Source organism: Rhinoderma darwinii, chromosome 3 (genome assembly GCF_050947455.1).
Source record: "Rhinoderma darwinii isolate aRhiDar2 chromosome 3, aRhiDar2.hap1, whole genome shotgun sequence".
NCBI classification, from domain to species: domain Eukaryota; kingdom Metazoa; phylum Chordata; class Amphibia; order Anura; family Rhinodermatidae; genus Rhinoderma; species Rhinoderma darwinii.
Window position 1 is genome coordinate 263507998 of NC_134689.1, and position 17621 is coordinate 263525618.

At 36.7% G+C, this 17621-nt stretch overlaps 1 protein-coding gene across 1 annotated transcript in view; it reads right to left on the reverse strand.

The window, feature by feature from the left end:
- LOC142748065 (dual oxidase 1-like) overlaps positions 1–13666 on the reverse strand; it is a 45099-nt gene extending 31433 nt beyond the window's left edge. Inside the window, exons 1-9 of the mRNA XM_075855189.1 lie at positions 13612–13666; positions 12499–12582; positions 9920–10084; positions 9292–9479; positions 5065–5266; positions 3439–3605; positions 3159–3219; positions 2424–2520; positions 195–285 (exon numbers count right to left, since the gene is read on the reverse strand). Coding sequence (XP_075711304.1) covers positions 195–285; positions 2424–2520; positions 3159–3219; positions 3439–3605; positions 5065–5266; positions 9292–9479; positions 9920–10084; positions 12499–12582; positions 13612–13666 — 1110 coding nt within the window. The remainder of the gene's footprint in view (positions 1–194; positions 286–2423; positions 2521–3158; positions 3220–3438; positions 3606–5064; positions 5267–9291; positions 9480–9919; positions 10085–12498; positions 12583–13611) is intronic.
- Positions 13667–17621: the final 3955 nt, after the last annotated feature.

Consider the following 17621-nt stretch of genomic DNA (forward strand, 5'->3'; position numbering starts at 1 on the left):
TTGCCGTCACTTAAAAATTTCAGCAGGTAATAGTTCGTCAAAGTGTCTCTTTACATGCAGAGTAGGACTATGATATGAGGTTTTCTTTATTTTTTTTTATCTAACACACACAACATTTTCTTGACCAGTTTCTTTTAAAACGTTCATATTTTCATAGTAAATGCAAAACTTGAGCTTAATATTATTATACTGACCTTTCTGTTCCAGTAGCTGTTGCACAAGCGAAGTGCAGACGACATTCCACCATCCGTATTTGTCACATTTAGAAATGTGCAATGTTTATCTCTAGTATTGTATTTAAATAATAGGTTAACAGTGTAGATACATAAATACATATTTGTTGTACAGTTCATGTAAGAATAACAATAATGATTGATCTACAGTCCAGAAATACACAATAGTAGTTATTGTTTTGATGTTTGCTCGATAACGCAACTGCTAACTTTTTTTCTAAAAGGATATAGAAGGCGACGTCATCCATTCAATGCATTGCTATGGATTTCAGTGCCAGAAATAAAGACTCTTTACAAAAAACACGGGATGTGATGTGTTCAGGGATCCTCGTTCAGTATACCAAATAAAGCAATATTAGCGTCAATTATAAGTGAGACAGGAGGAATGGCACTAAGAAGACTAAAAACATCAGACCAGAAAGTGTTTAGAAATGGGCAATCCCAGAGTAAATGCCAAAAATCAACTTCTGGGCGGTAACATTGGGACAAGCAGAACTGGGGATTCTGACCATTCTATGTAACTGTACTAGGGTCAAATAGGACTGATAAATAATTTATAATAGTATTAATCTATAATTAATTCCAATAGTAACTGTTAAGTGAGATTCTAGTATTTTGTCCAAATCTTCAGGCATTAAATCTGGGATATGGTTTGACTATCACTTATTGGCAGTGGTGTAGAATAAGGCCTTGTTCACAAGGTGTGTATTCAACGCATATTTGCCGTGTTTTACGTGCCGAAAAAGTGTCAAAAACGCATAAAAAACATCTATGGGAAAATGCATTGTAGTGCATAAGACGTGTTTTTTTTTTTTTTTTAAATGCGTCGTGTAAAAAAAGAAGCGTCAGGTCAACTCTTGGCACGTAAACGCATCTAATTCTCATATTGTATTGAAGTCCTAATTACGCACCCAAAAAAATGCGCCCAAAACACGGGTCAAAAACGCATAAAAAAAACGGCCGTACTATAAAAAGCGTTTTGCAAAAACGCTAGCGTTTTTGAACCGTTTACATGTCGTTTTTTTTGAGTGCCCTGTGAACAAGGCCTTAACCCTTGCTGACAGTGAGTATAGAGTGCTGAAATGAAGCTTTTGGGTCCTTGAGATTTTAAAATACCAATTAAAGGATAGTTCGAAATGGGCCCATCAGGAGGTGGAAACTATGTATTAAGGGCATGAAATATTTGGAAATATCATATAATGGCATACGAGGCATTCGGAAGTTGTCACACAACTGAACAGAAGAAAGTAAACTGCCAGTAATCATCACCCAATCTAATAAAACCAATCTAATATCACCCAATCTAATAGCACCAATCTAATCACCCAATCTAATAACACCAATCTAATATCACCCAATTTAATAGCACCAATCTAATCACCCAATCTAATAACACTAATTGTTTAGCATATTCAGCTCGCTCCAATAAACTAAGCAGCACGACAGTATATTTTTAGTGTAGATTACAAGATGAGTAATCATCTGACCACTTGCTAAGAACATCCCAGCCATAAAATAATGTTTGAGGAAGTTCTTTGTGGCAAACATTCCTTTAAAGGGATTGTACAGAATTAGAAAAACATGACTGTTTTCTTCCAGAAACAGCCCCACACTTGTCCACAGGTTGTGAGTGGTATTGCATGTTATCCCAATTCACTACAACAGAGCTGAGTTGCAATACCAGACACAACTGATGGGCAGATGTGGTGCTGTTTCTGTGAGAAAGCAGCCATAGTTTTCTAATTCTGGACAAGTACTGTCTGTGTACTGCAATAAGGCTTATAGTTCTATTGTACCAACATAACATAGTTACATTGAATCAGTAAGATCCGGATAGTTACATTTTCTAGATTATTAGATTCTTATTAATCCTGTATCTGTCAGGTCCGCGCGACTGAAAGCGCTCCGGCATGTTAATAACTTAGATGTGATAGATTACAGGTGGATCCTGCGAACCGCTGATACTGAACCAGTTACCGTAGGTCCACGACACTAATGGATTCAGGTCTTAGTGAAAGATACAGTTGCTCTGTATGGAGAATAAAGAGCAGCTGTATCTTAAAGAGTACAAATAATTTTTAATAAAAACTAATGTGAAAGTTGCACAAAACACACTGACTGACATTTTTATAACAAAAAAATTAACTTTCAAAGGTTTAAGTAGATTTTAATTAAAATGCAAAACAATACCTCATATAGACCCCTGAAGGCATCATGGTATATATCATCTGTGCTGTTAGTGCCAAAAATTCTGGAGATATGCTTGGATCCACATGTTGTTTGTACCCTAAAATATGATGAGAAAAAATTATATTTAACGACATTTCTAGATAAGTTAAGCTTAAGTATTTTCCTGAAATATGTTCAAGCCATTGCTTAGCAAGAGATACCAATGATGATTTTACAACTTCTCTGTGGAATATGTTGGAGTTATATAAAACAATTCAGAGTAGGTAACACAGCCTCATCACCACAGAGGTGCCATCTGCTTTACCAGAGAATGACTGGTGTTGAGTATTTATATGATTGGGACCGGACAGCTCAAGATCCCTATTACATGGTCCTGGATTTCCTTATATTGTGGAAAGAAGGGAGGATGATAACAGTTGAACACTGGAAAAACTGACCTGCAAAAAGCAACTTTGCCTATGTCTTTATGTTGTCAAGTACTAGGCTATTACTGTTTAACATATTCTGATCGGATATTTGAAGGTTGATATCATACTTTGCTGCATTACATGAGGTTTACAACGAATTGCACTAGTAAAATATGTAAAAAGAATGTGTTTCACTAGTAAAAAGAGTGCCACCAATTCGTGGTAGAAAGTGTGCGGTACTGCTACTCGGTCTTTGGCTAGTGCAACACACTAACACAACCTCTGAACCCAGCTTTAGTGATACTAAAGGTCATAAACTAATACATACCATTATAGCCTGGCACATCTTTTGACAAAAATGTAGGTAGCCATTCATAAAACACAATATTCTAGAAAACAATGAAAAACAATCACATCATGGTCAGTAATATGCAATTTTAATTCATATGTAATATTTTAGACTTAATTTACCTAGTATGTGCATTTTAGAGATATGAGATTAAGAATCCCATGGGGGACAGAGCAGGGATTGATTTGCATTGTCTATACAGTGCTCTAAAATATAAACGCAGTATATAAATAATGAGGAGTTAATAATTAAACATTACCTGGTGAATAGCAATTACCCATTTTCTTGCATTCTGAAATAAGACGTCATCAGACCAATCACTGTGCACTTCTGCCAGCTTTTCCGCCATGTAATTATGGTACCGGTACCAAACAAGGCTCTCTGCTTGGGTAAACGGACTTTCATTTCCCATAGCATTACCAAAACCTATTGTTCAGATCCAAAAAAATTATGAATTTTACAGGTAGGAGATTTTATGTTTAATTTTTAAATTACCTTTTCTATTTTTTCTTAAATAAAGTGTATAAAATTGCTCAAAGATGTTAAATGACCTACAATTAAACAACCAAAGAAAATCACTGAGGCTAGAGATAGAAAAATCAATTCACCCATTTTGAGGTTTGATTAATGAAGAACATAATTTTGAATAACGCACTCGCATCTCTAATGGCAAACAACAATAAATGGGGAAAACAATTATACACATACTAATTGTGGGTGCAAATTGCATTGCATTAAATCTGAGCCATATTAAATTCAGAGACCTTTAAGATTACTTGAAAGGAGTCTGTCATGATATACCTTCAAACATACTTATGTTGCCCAAGTCAGCCCATTGTGAACAATAAATAATGCTTTCATTCCTCCGTTTGTAAATGAGCAGCAGTGGTCGGCAATGCAGGAAGTGTCCTGCATTCAAAGCAGAAACCATGTGGAATGCAGGACGCAGCTCTGATAATTTGCATACGGAGCTCAAAGAAAAGAAAAAACACTTTTTATAGTTCACAAAGGGCTAACTTGTGCAACATAAGTATCCTTCCCTATATAGCGGTATTGGGAGACAAAAAATGTGATGACAGACTCCGTTTAAATGGTCACTAACTTTTCAACAAACTTTGCATAAATCAATAGTAAAATGGCATATAAGGATCTTTGTAATATATCTTATTATATATCTTGTTAGAGAAAAATGCCTCTTCACTCATCAGGCTACTTTCCTCCCACTCCCCCACCCCCTCCTAACTATTCATTCACTCTGAATATACTGCTTTTTCTATATCCATAAGACAGGACAGACTCTCAGCTGCCCATAGAAGTCTATAAAGAAGGGAGGGGGAGGTAGCAGCAGGAGCAGAGTAAAGAGAGAGGCAGAGAGACACACAGATGCGGCTGCAGCTTCCGGTAAGTGTTCTGCTGTATGATGTCCTCTATGCTGCAGCAGCTTTTATATATATATATATATATATATATATATATATATATATATATATATATATATATATACATACATACATGATAGCAGTTAGCCTCCAACTACTAGCTCAGAGAAAACTAAAAATTAGAGATAGATCCTGCAGAGGGGACGACTGCTAAAAAAATTATATATAAAGTACAAGTCATATCATGGCCAGAAATAGTGTTATTTGAAATGTACACACACATATGACAGCTTATTCTAAATAGTTATCTGAAAGGTTAGGTACGCTTTAATTTCTGCAATGATATTTTATGTAGCATGACGATTTAAATGCAAAGCAAAATTACTTGTAACATTTTCTAGAAGCTCTTGTGAATTCGTCCTTTAAGCAGTGGATGACAACCAGTTGCCTTACACAGGCATTTGTATGTAAAAGTGTTTTTATGCAATGGTTATAAATATACTTACCATATATTCCTTCATCTCCAGTTTCCCCTGCTGAAGGATCTGGAACTTTCCACATAGGAAGACTTTGTGTGGTATATGGTGGAAAAAGCTTGTCAATTCCAGAAGCCAGCTTTCCTCCAGAGAAACTTCTTAGAGCATCACTCCAGGAATGGGATGAGCCGTAGATTGAGCTGCCATCTATCCATGCTGTTACTGTATTGATCTGCAAAATAAATAAATTATTTCTCATATAACCTGTAAACCAATCAGTAGCTAGTATAAAAATGTGTAGATATTGATACTATGTGACCAGAAAAAGGAAAGTAAGATGTGTATATAAATATGTTTGCACGTTGAACTATAGAACCAATATAATGAAATTTATTAGCACATGAAAAGCGCAGGAAAATTAAAATGAGTTAAAAACATTAAAATAGTACATAAAACGTTCATGACCAATAAAATTCAGAGGAGGTTTTCGGTAACGTAGGAATTGTGGGCACTGCTTGATTCAGCTTTTCTTTATTTTGCCGGCAATATGTTGCTAAAAGCAACTTAGAAAGCAATTACTCATTGTCTTCAGTTTGTGACAAATTGCAGATATTCTCACTCTTCCTACAATGCAATGTTTGCAATGTGCACGCTAAGCCTCTGTATCTATTGGGTCCCTTAGGGACCTGGGTATTGTACCAGCTAAGCTGGGAGATCCAAAATAACCAGATAACACCCAAATAAGTGTGTGTGAGTGGTTAGCACTGTTATTTTGCAGCGTTGGGTTTTTTGGTTCGAAACTGACCAAGGGCAACATCTGCATGGAGTTTATATTTTCTCCTTGTGTTTGTGTGGGTTTTCTCCAAGTGCTCAGGTTTCCTCCCACTCTCCAAAAATCATACAGATAGGGAATTTAGATTGTGAACCCACTGGGGACAGTGAGTAGTGACAAGTTCTGTACAGCGCTGTCGAATATGATAGTGCTATATAAACAACAGAAATAAATACAGCAGCCAGATATACAGTGTGACATAGCGTCCAGATAAATAGTTTTGTACAGTATCTGGATAAAAATTGCATACAGCATCCAGATAAATCAGGGCAGCTCATAGAATCGCAAGACCCCCTAACAGGACAAAATGTTGCCTCCCTGGTGGTCTAGGGTAGATAAGGGGTTAATGGTAGCAACCCTGCTAGTCAAGATATTGAAAAGATTTATGAGAGAGTTATGGCTTTTGTAATGTGTTAATGCAAAAACGAAAAGAAGAATAGTTGCATCCTAACTGCCCATAATAGGCCGTGTCTTTAAGGGGTTAAAAATAATGTAACAAGAATATAATGCGTGGACTGTATGGTAATTACATAGGGATGAGTTCTTATAAGGCTCAAGGCATATATTTACAAAAAAAAATCTTCAGAAACAGCTCAAATGTTTAAAAATTAATCTTATGTCAGGCAAATTTAGGAAATGTGTTTTTTGTTTTGCAAATGCAGTAGATTCCTATAAGGGTATGTGCACACGGTAGCAGGCTTTTACGTCTGAAAAGACAGACTGTTTTCAGGAGAAAACAGCTGCCTCGTTTCAGACGTAAATGCTCCTCCTCGCATTTTGCGAGGCTTCTCTGACAGCCGTAAATTTTGAGCTGTGCTTCATTGAGTTCAATGAAGAACGGCTCAAATTACGTCTGAAAGAAGTGTCCTGCACTTCTTTTGCCGAGGCTGTATTTTTACGCGTCGTCGTTTGACAGCTGTCAAACGACGACGCGTAAATTACAGGTCGTCTGCACAGTACGTCGGCAAACCCATTCAAATGAATGGGCAGATGTTTGCCGACGTATTGTAGCCCTATTTTCAGACATAAAACGAGGCATAATACGCCTCGTTTACGTCTGAAAATAGGTTGTGTGAACCCAGCCTTATACTTATTTGGTCAGAATAGATCTTTCATAACACACAGGGGGAGTATCACACTATCGTTTTCATATTGGACAAGGGGATTGTGCGAACACAAACCACTTAAATACTCCCACTAACTGTGTGGTAAATATATATGTTTATAATATAAAACCAAAAAGTTTTAATGATGCACTTAAAACACTTTACGGCCAGATTCTCACGTCCGACTAGAGTCTATCGTGGGATTCGTGAAAACTGAAGAAAATAAGACATGTTCTATTTTTCAACGGACCCTTCACACGGTCCGTTGAAACAGCAGCCGCGTGAACGGCTCCATTGAAATACGTGCGTCCGTGTGGTGGCCATGTTTTAACGGCCGTCACATGGACATATTCTACATTAGTGTGAATAAGCCCTATTTCTGAATACACCATAGAAGAAAAGGACAAACAAGTGTGAATTAAAAAGAGTCCGTGGACTGCCGATTTTGTGTTTAAATATATTGCTGTTTTTGTCAATCTGGATAGGTAGGTAGCAGAGGAAAAAATATTCAATATATTTCCCTATAGAAACAGAGCTTATTTTCGCTCAAAAGGAGACAATTATCTAATATTATCAGTATGATATAGTCAAGAGCTTAGCTATTGGAGGCATTCCTCCTAATTTGTATCTTAAATTGCAGCATTGAAATTTAGTATGTGTTTTATGTTCAACACGTCTCCGGGGCTCCAAATCTCATACATTAGAGGCACTTCTACTCCTTAGGTTTCATACATTGGAGATATTCCTCCTAAAACCTACAAATTGACACTATTCTACCTTGCTAGCTAATAAAAATGGAGGCATTCCTCCTATTTAAACAGATACCGTGAGCTGAGCTCACCGCTTGCGTCCTCTGCAAACCTAGTCTGCACCTTCTATTTATATTTGCGCTACATGGAGTGTGATTGTTAAAATGAAAAGAATCTTTAATCAGCCTGGCCTATAATAGCCTACACACATAATATTATGGTGGTATATTTTCTTCTAGCAGTCTACTGTAGCTATCAATTATTAGACCAAGCTCCATCTGTAAATACATGTACCTTTTCAGCTTACAATTCTTACAACACTAGTGATGGTGACTCACAAAACTGGGACATTTAGTCCATGTAGTAAAATCCTTAAAGGGGCTTTCCGAGGTGTTTTGGTGGTGTTCTGACCACTGGATCCCCCACCGATTACAAAAAAGAAAGGACTGTGACTCTTGGTGGATCACTACGACCCCTTTTGCAGTTTTTATTTTTATTTACAGACACAGCACCACTGTGATGCAGGAGCTCTTTTTGGTATTCAGTCAAAACAATGATTCCTATACGTAAGCAGTAATTACAGAGTGGGTTCCTCATGTAACAACTCATGTCATAAATAGAGATAAGCAAAAATATCAGTAGTAGTAATAATAATATAATATTGCATTCATTCTTTCTTGGTGGTAAGTGTATTACTGCTAGTTTTAAATGTTATCTTTATCCAATTTATTGGTTTCTTAGACTACTATTTCCTGGTGTATATATAGAGCAAAGTACATTTCGAAGTGTTTATTACGCTGAATAGTAAAGCATGACTCCTATCTTAGATGTCAACATCACCCTCTACCATATTCCATTGGCACTGAAAAGTTGCCCAAATCCCACGATTCGTAGAGCTAATACATCTTGACCTTTACATACTGCATAAATATAGTATTACAAAATGTTGGCGCAAACCGCATATATCGATGAACCCTTCCTGTCAGTAATCAACAGTTCAGGCTGGTGGAGGGGGTGTAATGGTGAGGGGAAGGTTTTCTTAGCACACCCTGGGTCCTCTGATACCTTTCAATGAACGTTAGAATACTAGGGCTCACCTAAGCATTGTGGCCGACCATGTTCATCCCTTTATGGCAGCTGTTTACCCTATGGCAGAAGGATACTTTAGCGGCAACTGCGAGAAGATATCCTGTCCGCATGGGCCAATATTCCTGCACAAAAATGTCAACACCTAATGGAATCTATGCCACAACGAATTGCTGTGGTTCTGAATTCCATAGGAGGCCCAATGTGCTACTAGATGGGTGTCTAATAAAGTGGCCGTCCAGTGTACTTTGCTATTTAGGGCGATAGATTAAGCTCTAACATTAGAAGAGGGCTTTGTCATTAATTGAATGTGTATTTTATTGTAAAAATATGGTATACAGCTATTATTTTATGTAGAAAAACTTTGCCTCTTAAAAGAAAACTAACATCGTCGCACACTAGCTATAAAAGATAAAATGGGACTTTATTTGTGTATCTGTTGCGTAATTTATCCTACTCTGAACTCTGTTCAGATTGTATTTACCTGCTCTCTTGGGCTGTTGGGACTTTTTCCTGTATCATGAGACCACTTAATTCTTTGAAACGGCAAAACCACATTGCTTTTATTTGTAGGGTCAAACACTGGATCTCCAGCAGGAATATGAATATTTAAATATTCAGCTGGACATGCTGACACTTCTGTGGACACTATCTCTGACAGGACATGATAACCTGAAAGAAAAAAAGGGAACCCGTATCAGGATTTTTTCGCATACATTTCTAAAGTATTTCTCATTGTTTTATTATATTTCAGTACATTGTATATTTAAAAATGTTAAACATTTAAAAGTTGTTTGGTGTAATTTTTAAAATAATTTGTGATTTATATGGAAAGTTTTCATGTCAAGGCCCTTTGCATATCAGGTTTAGGACATTCACTCTCCCGTTGCCATTTTTAGTTTAAAAGGAGGATCAGACTACGACACAAAGAAAAGGAGATCCGCCATTTAATCCTCCTTTTGATCTAAAATTACATACCGGACAGTAGATTTCCTAAAACTTACATGTTACAATACAACAACCAAATATCTGATCTTTTAAATGTACACAGGCCCAGCCCGAAAGGGCATTCTGTAACAAAGTCGCAAATTATATATTATCTGTTTTCTTACCAAAAAATACCGCCATCACTGTCAAATTTCGAGAAGATGAGGAACCAGACTCTCCCTTCATGACTGCATTACTAATTTCCCGTGGATTTGGCAGCTCTGGTTCTGATGCAACTTGATAGACTGCATCAGAGTAACTTGCTGGGATGAGGCGCATCAGTTTAGAACCTATTGAAGAACAACATGAATAGCAAGTCTGAAAATTAGACAGAACTGGCAGCTTAACATATACAAAGTTTTCAAGTTCTTGTTTTTGGATTAAGGACAGCCGTAGGCTTGAATGATAAAATTCTGGAGCTTATTCCATAGTGTTTTATTTTTGAGTATAAACAGTATGCAGTAAACTCCTAAGCTCCCCCTAGTGGGGGTTACAGGCAGCAAGAATGTTATAAAGTCACTCAATGGCATGCAGGGGATTTATATTCTGATTCAGAGCTCCAACCCTAGAGATATTTTAAGAAAATCAAACAGAACACTCGTTTTTCACCTATTTATATTGATAAATCAATAAAGTGTCCATTGCATTTTTGTCTGCATAACATCCTTGAGTGGCACCCTAGAAATTAACAACAAAGTAATTTCCAATCTTCAGCACAGCCAAAGCTGCATGCTAAATTTCAACCTATTACTATGGTAAAAACATTTCTCAATATACACATACTGTCTGGATTTTTCAAGAACTCTGATAACTATCTTCTGAATTTTACCAGATTATTACCAGACAAGGGGATTGTTGTCAGTCCATGACTGCTGCCATACTGGAGCATCACCTGATCTGGGATTTAGCATTTCAGAGTGTATAGGCAGCTGTAGGCCACAACGGACTGTTTAAACCAATGAAAATAGTAAAGGTAGTGGAAAAACAAAATTTTGGTGATATTCATTATAAGACCCCAGCTCTGCAAGGTAGCTAGTGGTAAATGACGCAGAAAATGTCTACATAACCAATATGCCAATATGCATGAAGGCAAAACAACTAGAAGGACAGATTTATACATTTGTCTAATTTGGTGTTAGAATTTTGTTTAATTCAGTAGGTTGGTGGGTTCTTGTGCATGTTTGCTTGTGCTTCTGTCTTACCACAACGTCTTTTATGGAGTAAAGTCAGGACTACAAGATGTAGCCGTCTTTATCTTGACTTTTAATGCATTAAATACACAGTGGCAAGATCCTTTATCTTGAATTTTTCAATGAATTTTCAATGGCTTTTGTTATGTGATATATCACGCTGCAGCAAGTTATCAGAGTCAAGTTAAAGATGGCTACATCCGTATAACTGGACCAATAAAATAAAACTTTGTTTTTCCATTCAGATTTAGATTAGCTTTTATGTTTGGTTTTTCTGCGGTTTTAGCTTATAAACGGATGAAGAGATGTTCTCCTTGATAATTTTCTTTTACAGAGTAGAATTCATGGTTCCTTCAATAATAAATAAGTTGTCCATATCCCAAAGCAGTGTAGCTTTCCCACACCATTACACACCATTACACAACCACCGCTACGTGTGACAGCTGGAATGCTGGAATGCTGTGTTTGCTTTACACCCGATGTAATGAAACCGGTTTTGTCCAATGAGTTTAACTTCTGACTCATCTGTACATAGAACATTAAGCGGAATGGTTGTAAGATGATGCAGGTATTTTTTGTTTCTGCACATGGGAGATGATCGTGATGTCACTCTTGGATAGTAGCCCCTACTTATCTAATTCTTTATATTTCAACAGTTATATTTTTCTCATCTCCTCTTTATACAAACCTTGCGCTTCATATTTTCTCATTCTAAGTTTCTAAATATAGTTAGAATTAAATTCAACATGTCAGGCGACAATTAAGTGCTACACAAGTTAGGAGAGCATCAAAATATGTATCCCTGCAAATCTTATTTTCAATGTAATTGCCGCTTTCTCAGTTGGCATTGAAGTTGTCATAAAAGAATCAACGGGTAAAATGCACGTTGAACCAGAGGGGCAATGAGATATCTTATGTTTGGATGTAAGTTGTTATCCAAAGGTCAATATGACAAGTACTCAAAGCTGTTTTTATAAATTGGGTACCCTGGCATAGTTAATATATGTATGCTGTATTTGGTTTTGGATTTTGACCTTCAGTTGGACATATTTTATTGTGGGATACTAGCAATGTAACATTGCTATTGTGATTTCCTATTGTCCCATATTTTATAAGTCTGACTTTTTGTTTATCTCTTTTTAAATGTTTTAATGGGGTATTTTGTAATTATGCATTAATAAAGATTACATTGTGAGGATATGATCTGTAGTTGGCACAGGCTGCAATCAATCCTTGCTTTGTACATTGGTAGGTACATAGGTGTTAAATTACATTGTTCTTTAACTGAATGTAGTAATAATTAATCTAAGGCTCAGTTCACACTTGTGTTAGTTCTTTTACATATCCAATTAATGGATGGTCTTTCCTATCTGTTTTGGATCCTGTAGAAATGGAAGTTATGACACCAGTGTGAACAGATCCTAATACAGTTTCTGCAATAATAAGGGGCATCTTGGTACTTCTTAAAATGACCATATACGTTCATAAGCCTTTACAATTGATTTGCATCTTACCTTTGGAACCCATGCTATGATACGCTAGATTATTATACCACCCATCATAGCGTTGAATTTCCCAGTTTACTATACCCTGCACATCTGTTGAAAGTAAAAAGCATTAGAAACATTAGAAACATAGCATCATTTGAATTGTAAAACAAATGTATTCCTACTCTAAATATTTTTTAGTTTAGATAATCCATACATAAAGCTCTCTTACATCTTCTGAATGGAGAAATCGTGTTTAGGACAAGGAAACAAGATCTCTGTTCAAAGTTCAGTGGATTCAACGGTGTGCGGTATGATGTATCATCCAGCAAAAAATAGCGGAACTTTTTATTTGCTTACAGAGCAATGATGTTACACAATGACTATTAGCTTCTATCTATACATTACTCATCATCCCCATGAAATAATCATATACTGTATGTCTATATGCCAAGCGTATAAATATCTATCTATGTTTCTGTCTGTCTGTCTGTCTGTCTGTCTATCTATAAATATACACACACATATATGAATTATATCATCTATCTATCTATCTATCTATCTATCTATCTATCTATCTATCTATCTATCTATCTATCTATCTATCTATCTATCTATCTATCTATCCGAGCTTCGCTGTTTCCGTAACTCCTATGGTACTTACAGAAACAGCATAGCTCAGCGAGGTACGCTGTTTTCTTCTTACATGGTCGGAAATCACTAGCGTCAATAGAAACACAGAAAGCTAGAACAAGGTTTATGTGGCCCCGCCGCCACGATCTAAAGATAGGTTCTGGTCCAAGAGGTGGGACCCGCATCTATCTAACATTTGTGGCATATCCTGTGGATATGTCATAAATGTCCCTGATGGGAAAACCCCCTTTAAATCTATGTATGACTTTTGGATCTCTGTATCAGAAGAAGGAGTTCTGACTGTTATAAATATATTTTTAAAAATTTATTAGCTTAGAATTTTGGACCTAAAAGCAAGTTGGAGTTTCACTTTAGAGTAGTTTGGGAGAATTATACTAATAATAATCTCAATAAATTCTAAGTATTATGGTCGTGTAGTTATAAAAGTGTTATGTAGACGTATTTATAAAAAAATATATTACTTGTAAAAAAAAAAAGAATACCCACCCAAGCACATCCAAGCATGGATCAAGAAAAGCCAGATGCATTTTTTGCGGGTCATGATTGTTGTTGGTGCTTTGGAAAGAAATAAGCAATAAAGTATAAATATAACACTATATAACACAACCAGAAGAAGGATTACACATAAATAAAATATTTTATAGTTGGGTAGAGCTTGTTGATCATTCCATTCTTTGGCTGAAGTTCCTTCTGTGAGATGTCCATGCACAGTTAACAATTGCAATTTCCTTGTCTGATGTAATACTGTATTTTTTAAAGTGTAGGTTAAAGTTTATGATCAGCTTTGTGATTGTACATGAACCCCTTGACCCACCGGGACGTGCCTGGATGTCCTAGTGCGGGGGTTAATGTATGGAGCAGGTTCACGGGCTGACCCCACTCCATACGCTGCGGGTGTCAGCTGTGTATTACAGCTGATACCTCGCACTAAACGCCAAGCACAGAGATCACTCTGATCCTGGCTGTTTAACCACTTTGATGCCGAGGTCAATACCTACAGTGACATCTAAGCCGCTAAAAAGAGGGGGCAGCCCATTGACCACCTGCGACGCAATCACGGGGTGTGAATGTTTGTCATGGCAGCCCGGGAACTTAATGAAGGTCCCCAGGTCTGCCTTCTTTCTGCTACTACTAAACCCTGCCTCTGGTATGGGTAACGGAAGCCTGTAAGAATGACAATATACTGCAATATTGCAGTGTATTGAACCAGCGATCTGAATCGCTGGTTCAAATCCCATAAGGTAACTAATAAAGTGTAAAAAATAATTAAATAAAGTTTTTAGTAGTGTACAAAATATGAAAAAAAAGTAAAAAAAAAAGTTATGTAAAACTTTTAAAAATGATTCAAAATTGGTATCGCCGCTTTTGTAAAAGTCTGAACTATTACAATATAACATTATTTAACTTGCATGGTGAGCGCTGTAAGAAAAACATCTAAAACACCAGAATCTCAGTTTTTTGGTTACTTTAGCGCTAATAAAATGTAATAAAAAGTGATCAAAAAGTTGCATGTGCTAAAAATGTTACTAATAAAATCTACAGCTCATCCCACAAAAAATAAGCCCTCAATTGACAGAAAAATAAAAAAGTTATGGCGCTCAGAATATGGCGACACAAAACAAATCTTGTCTTTTAACAAATAGGTTTTTCTTTGTAAAAGAAGTAAAACATTTAAAAAAACCTATATAAATTTGGTATCGCTGTAATCATATTGACCAGCAGAATAAAGTTAAAGTTGTTTTTACCACATGGTGAAAGACATAAAAACAAAACCTAAAAAAAATTGAGAAATAGTTTTTCAAATAAGCCTTCACACCACTCTACTGACGGAAAAATAAAAAAGTTATGGCTCTTGGAATGCGGGGAGTGTAAAACAAAAATGAAAAAAGGAACAATGGCTGTGACTGCAAAATTGTATAACAGGAATTCCCTATGATGTACCTTTCACTTACTTCCTGTATGAGTAGACATTGTAAATGGTTTCTGAGATCCCTTTGAAAATCCACAATGGGGAAATTCAAATATTTGTAGCCCTGCAAGATTACTATCAAATCGCTCCGGAATACAAAGTTCTTATTTCGTAGTCTAGGTTCACTAATGACAAATTGGTAAGTCAATAAGGAAGGAAGGCAAACAGTTAAACAGAGATGATGAAATCTAATTGTGTAAGTGAGATACAAAGATACTGATGTTTTTTAATGTTTGTCTTCCTCATTGGTGGGGTGATAAACTTAGCCTAGTGGTTACCGAGGTTTTTCTTTTGGTGTGGAGGGGGGGTATGTCCACAGATTTTACCACGTAACTTAAAGAGGCTCTGTCACCAGATTTTGCAAGCCCTATCTCCTATTGCAGCAGATCGGCGCTGCAATGTAGATAAGAGTAACGTTTTTTTATTTTTAAAAACGAGCATTTTTGGCCAAGTTATGACCATTTTTATATTTATGCAAATGAGCGCTTCCTAAAGTACAACTGGACGTGTTTAAAGTAAAAGTACAACTGGGCGTGTATTATGTGCGTACATCTGGGCGTTTTTACTTCTTTTACTAGCTGCTCGTTGTGAATGGGAGTGTATGATGCTGAAGAGTGGGAAAAGAGGGTTGCATTGACAATCCAACACAATGGGCAGCACTTTGAACACATTTTATAAGTGGTCAGAAACTTGTAAATAGCTCATGAAAGAATAAAGTAACGTTAACACCATGCACACCATTGTTTTTCTTGTGAAATTTTCGATAAGTTTGATGTGTCACATGACCCTCTTCCCATTGAAAAAACTAAAGTTGGATACAAAATGGCCGACTTCAAAATGGCCGCCATGGTCAACACCCAGCTTGAAAAGTTTCCCCCCTCCCATATACTAATGTGCCACAAACAGGAAGTTAATATCACCAACCATTCCCATTTTATTTAGGTGTATCCATATAAATGGCCCACCCTGGTATATTTGTGCCAGTCACACGGTTACGTACAGTGCACCATGCTGGCATACAGCCTATTAGTTACGCCCATACTATTAGATCAGGCGGGCTGCCCAGCACCTTCGAAGTGTACCACACAAAGTTCTGACACAATATTCTCCCCCAACATTACAAGACACACTTATAGACGTTATATCTATGTGTAATGATAATACTAAGCAGCCTCCCCCTTATGAATAGTAGGCGTGAGAGTGTCTGTTCTTTAGTATTTTGCACCTGCGCAATCTCCCTCTATGTAGCATTTGGTTTGTCTGCATCCTGCTGGGAACTGGTGTTTAACCTGCCCTCATATGAGTAGATATGGCCTTTTTCTGTGATAAACTAGTAATAGGTCTATAGTGATATACAAGGGATATAGGGATAGCTATCTGATTTAGATATTGATTTATTTATTAATAATCTTTAGGGCTGGCTCTGTCAGTGATTTATTAAAGAGACTTGCCTCCCTCCTTTAACTGCTATGTGTCATTTGCAGATGGTTGCACGCTTGTGAACATAATTTCTTATTAAAGGCATAATGTAAGATAGAGATGTAGCTGGGCAGACAAAATATTGGTAATAAGTAATAATATTCATGCTTTATTAAACCATATTTTCTGTGTGATATGGAAGCATTATTGCAATTGTATGTGATTCCCATTAAAAATTCATCAATGTCAGTCCGGGTGGTTGATGATGGTGGTACTGATTTACTGGCTCGGTGGATTATCAAGGCTCTGTTCACATGGGTGTCATGGATTCCAGTTTAAAAGGATCCATGATGGATAAGACAGATTAATTTTGATTGGAACTAGCCATGAATAAGAGCACAGCCGGTGCTCGAAACGCGTAGGCTTATATCCATTTGCCATCTTAAACCACCTTGTCACTCTCCTGGTGTTCGTTATACTTTCTTGCTTATATTTCAATAAATTGGAAACCGTGTTTTCCCACATTTACGATCTATCGCTGGATCGTCTCTTTCTTTTGTCGTCATTAATTTTGATACATCAGTTTTTTTTTTTTACCGGGTAGAATAATAGTGTAGCAGATTATATTGTACTGCACATTAGAGGCAATGAAATCTTGACAAAACTTAACCATGACGCCTGTGTAAACAGAAAATATATATTTTTTTCTCTTTTCACCTTTATTACACAATTATTTTGTTTATTTCCAATTTTTATGAGTGAAGGAATGCCCTAATATTACTTAAAATGCTCCTTTTTCCCCAGCACAGATGACAAAATTGACCCACTGTCAGAAAAATGGCAGAATTCCACCATCTAGTCTCCAGAAATGACTTCTTGTGTTCTCAGTCTCTTGTTAAAAATGAAGTTGTCTTACTCCTATTGCTATTCAGTCTTATTCCTACCAGCCTTTCCATATCCACTCCTCCTGAACAGGACTATTTAACTTGTTCATCTCCACAGGCAACTTTCCTTAAGCCCTCAAAAATTCTCTATACTTTCTATACTGAAGAAGCCATCTCTACTCTTTAGCTTCAGTACCTCCTAGTTTCTCTTCTCCCATATGCCT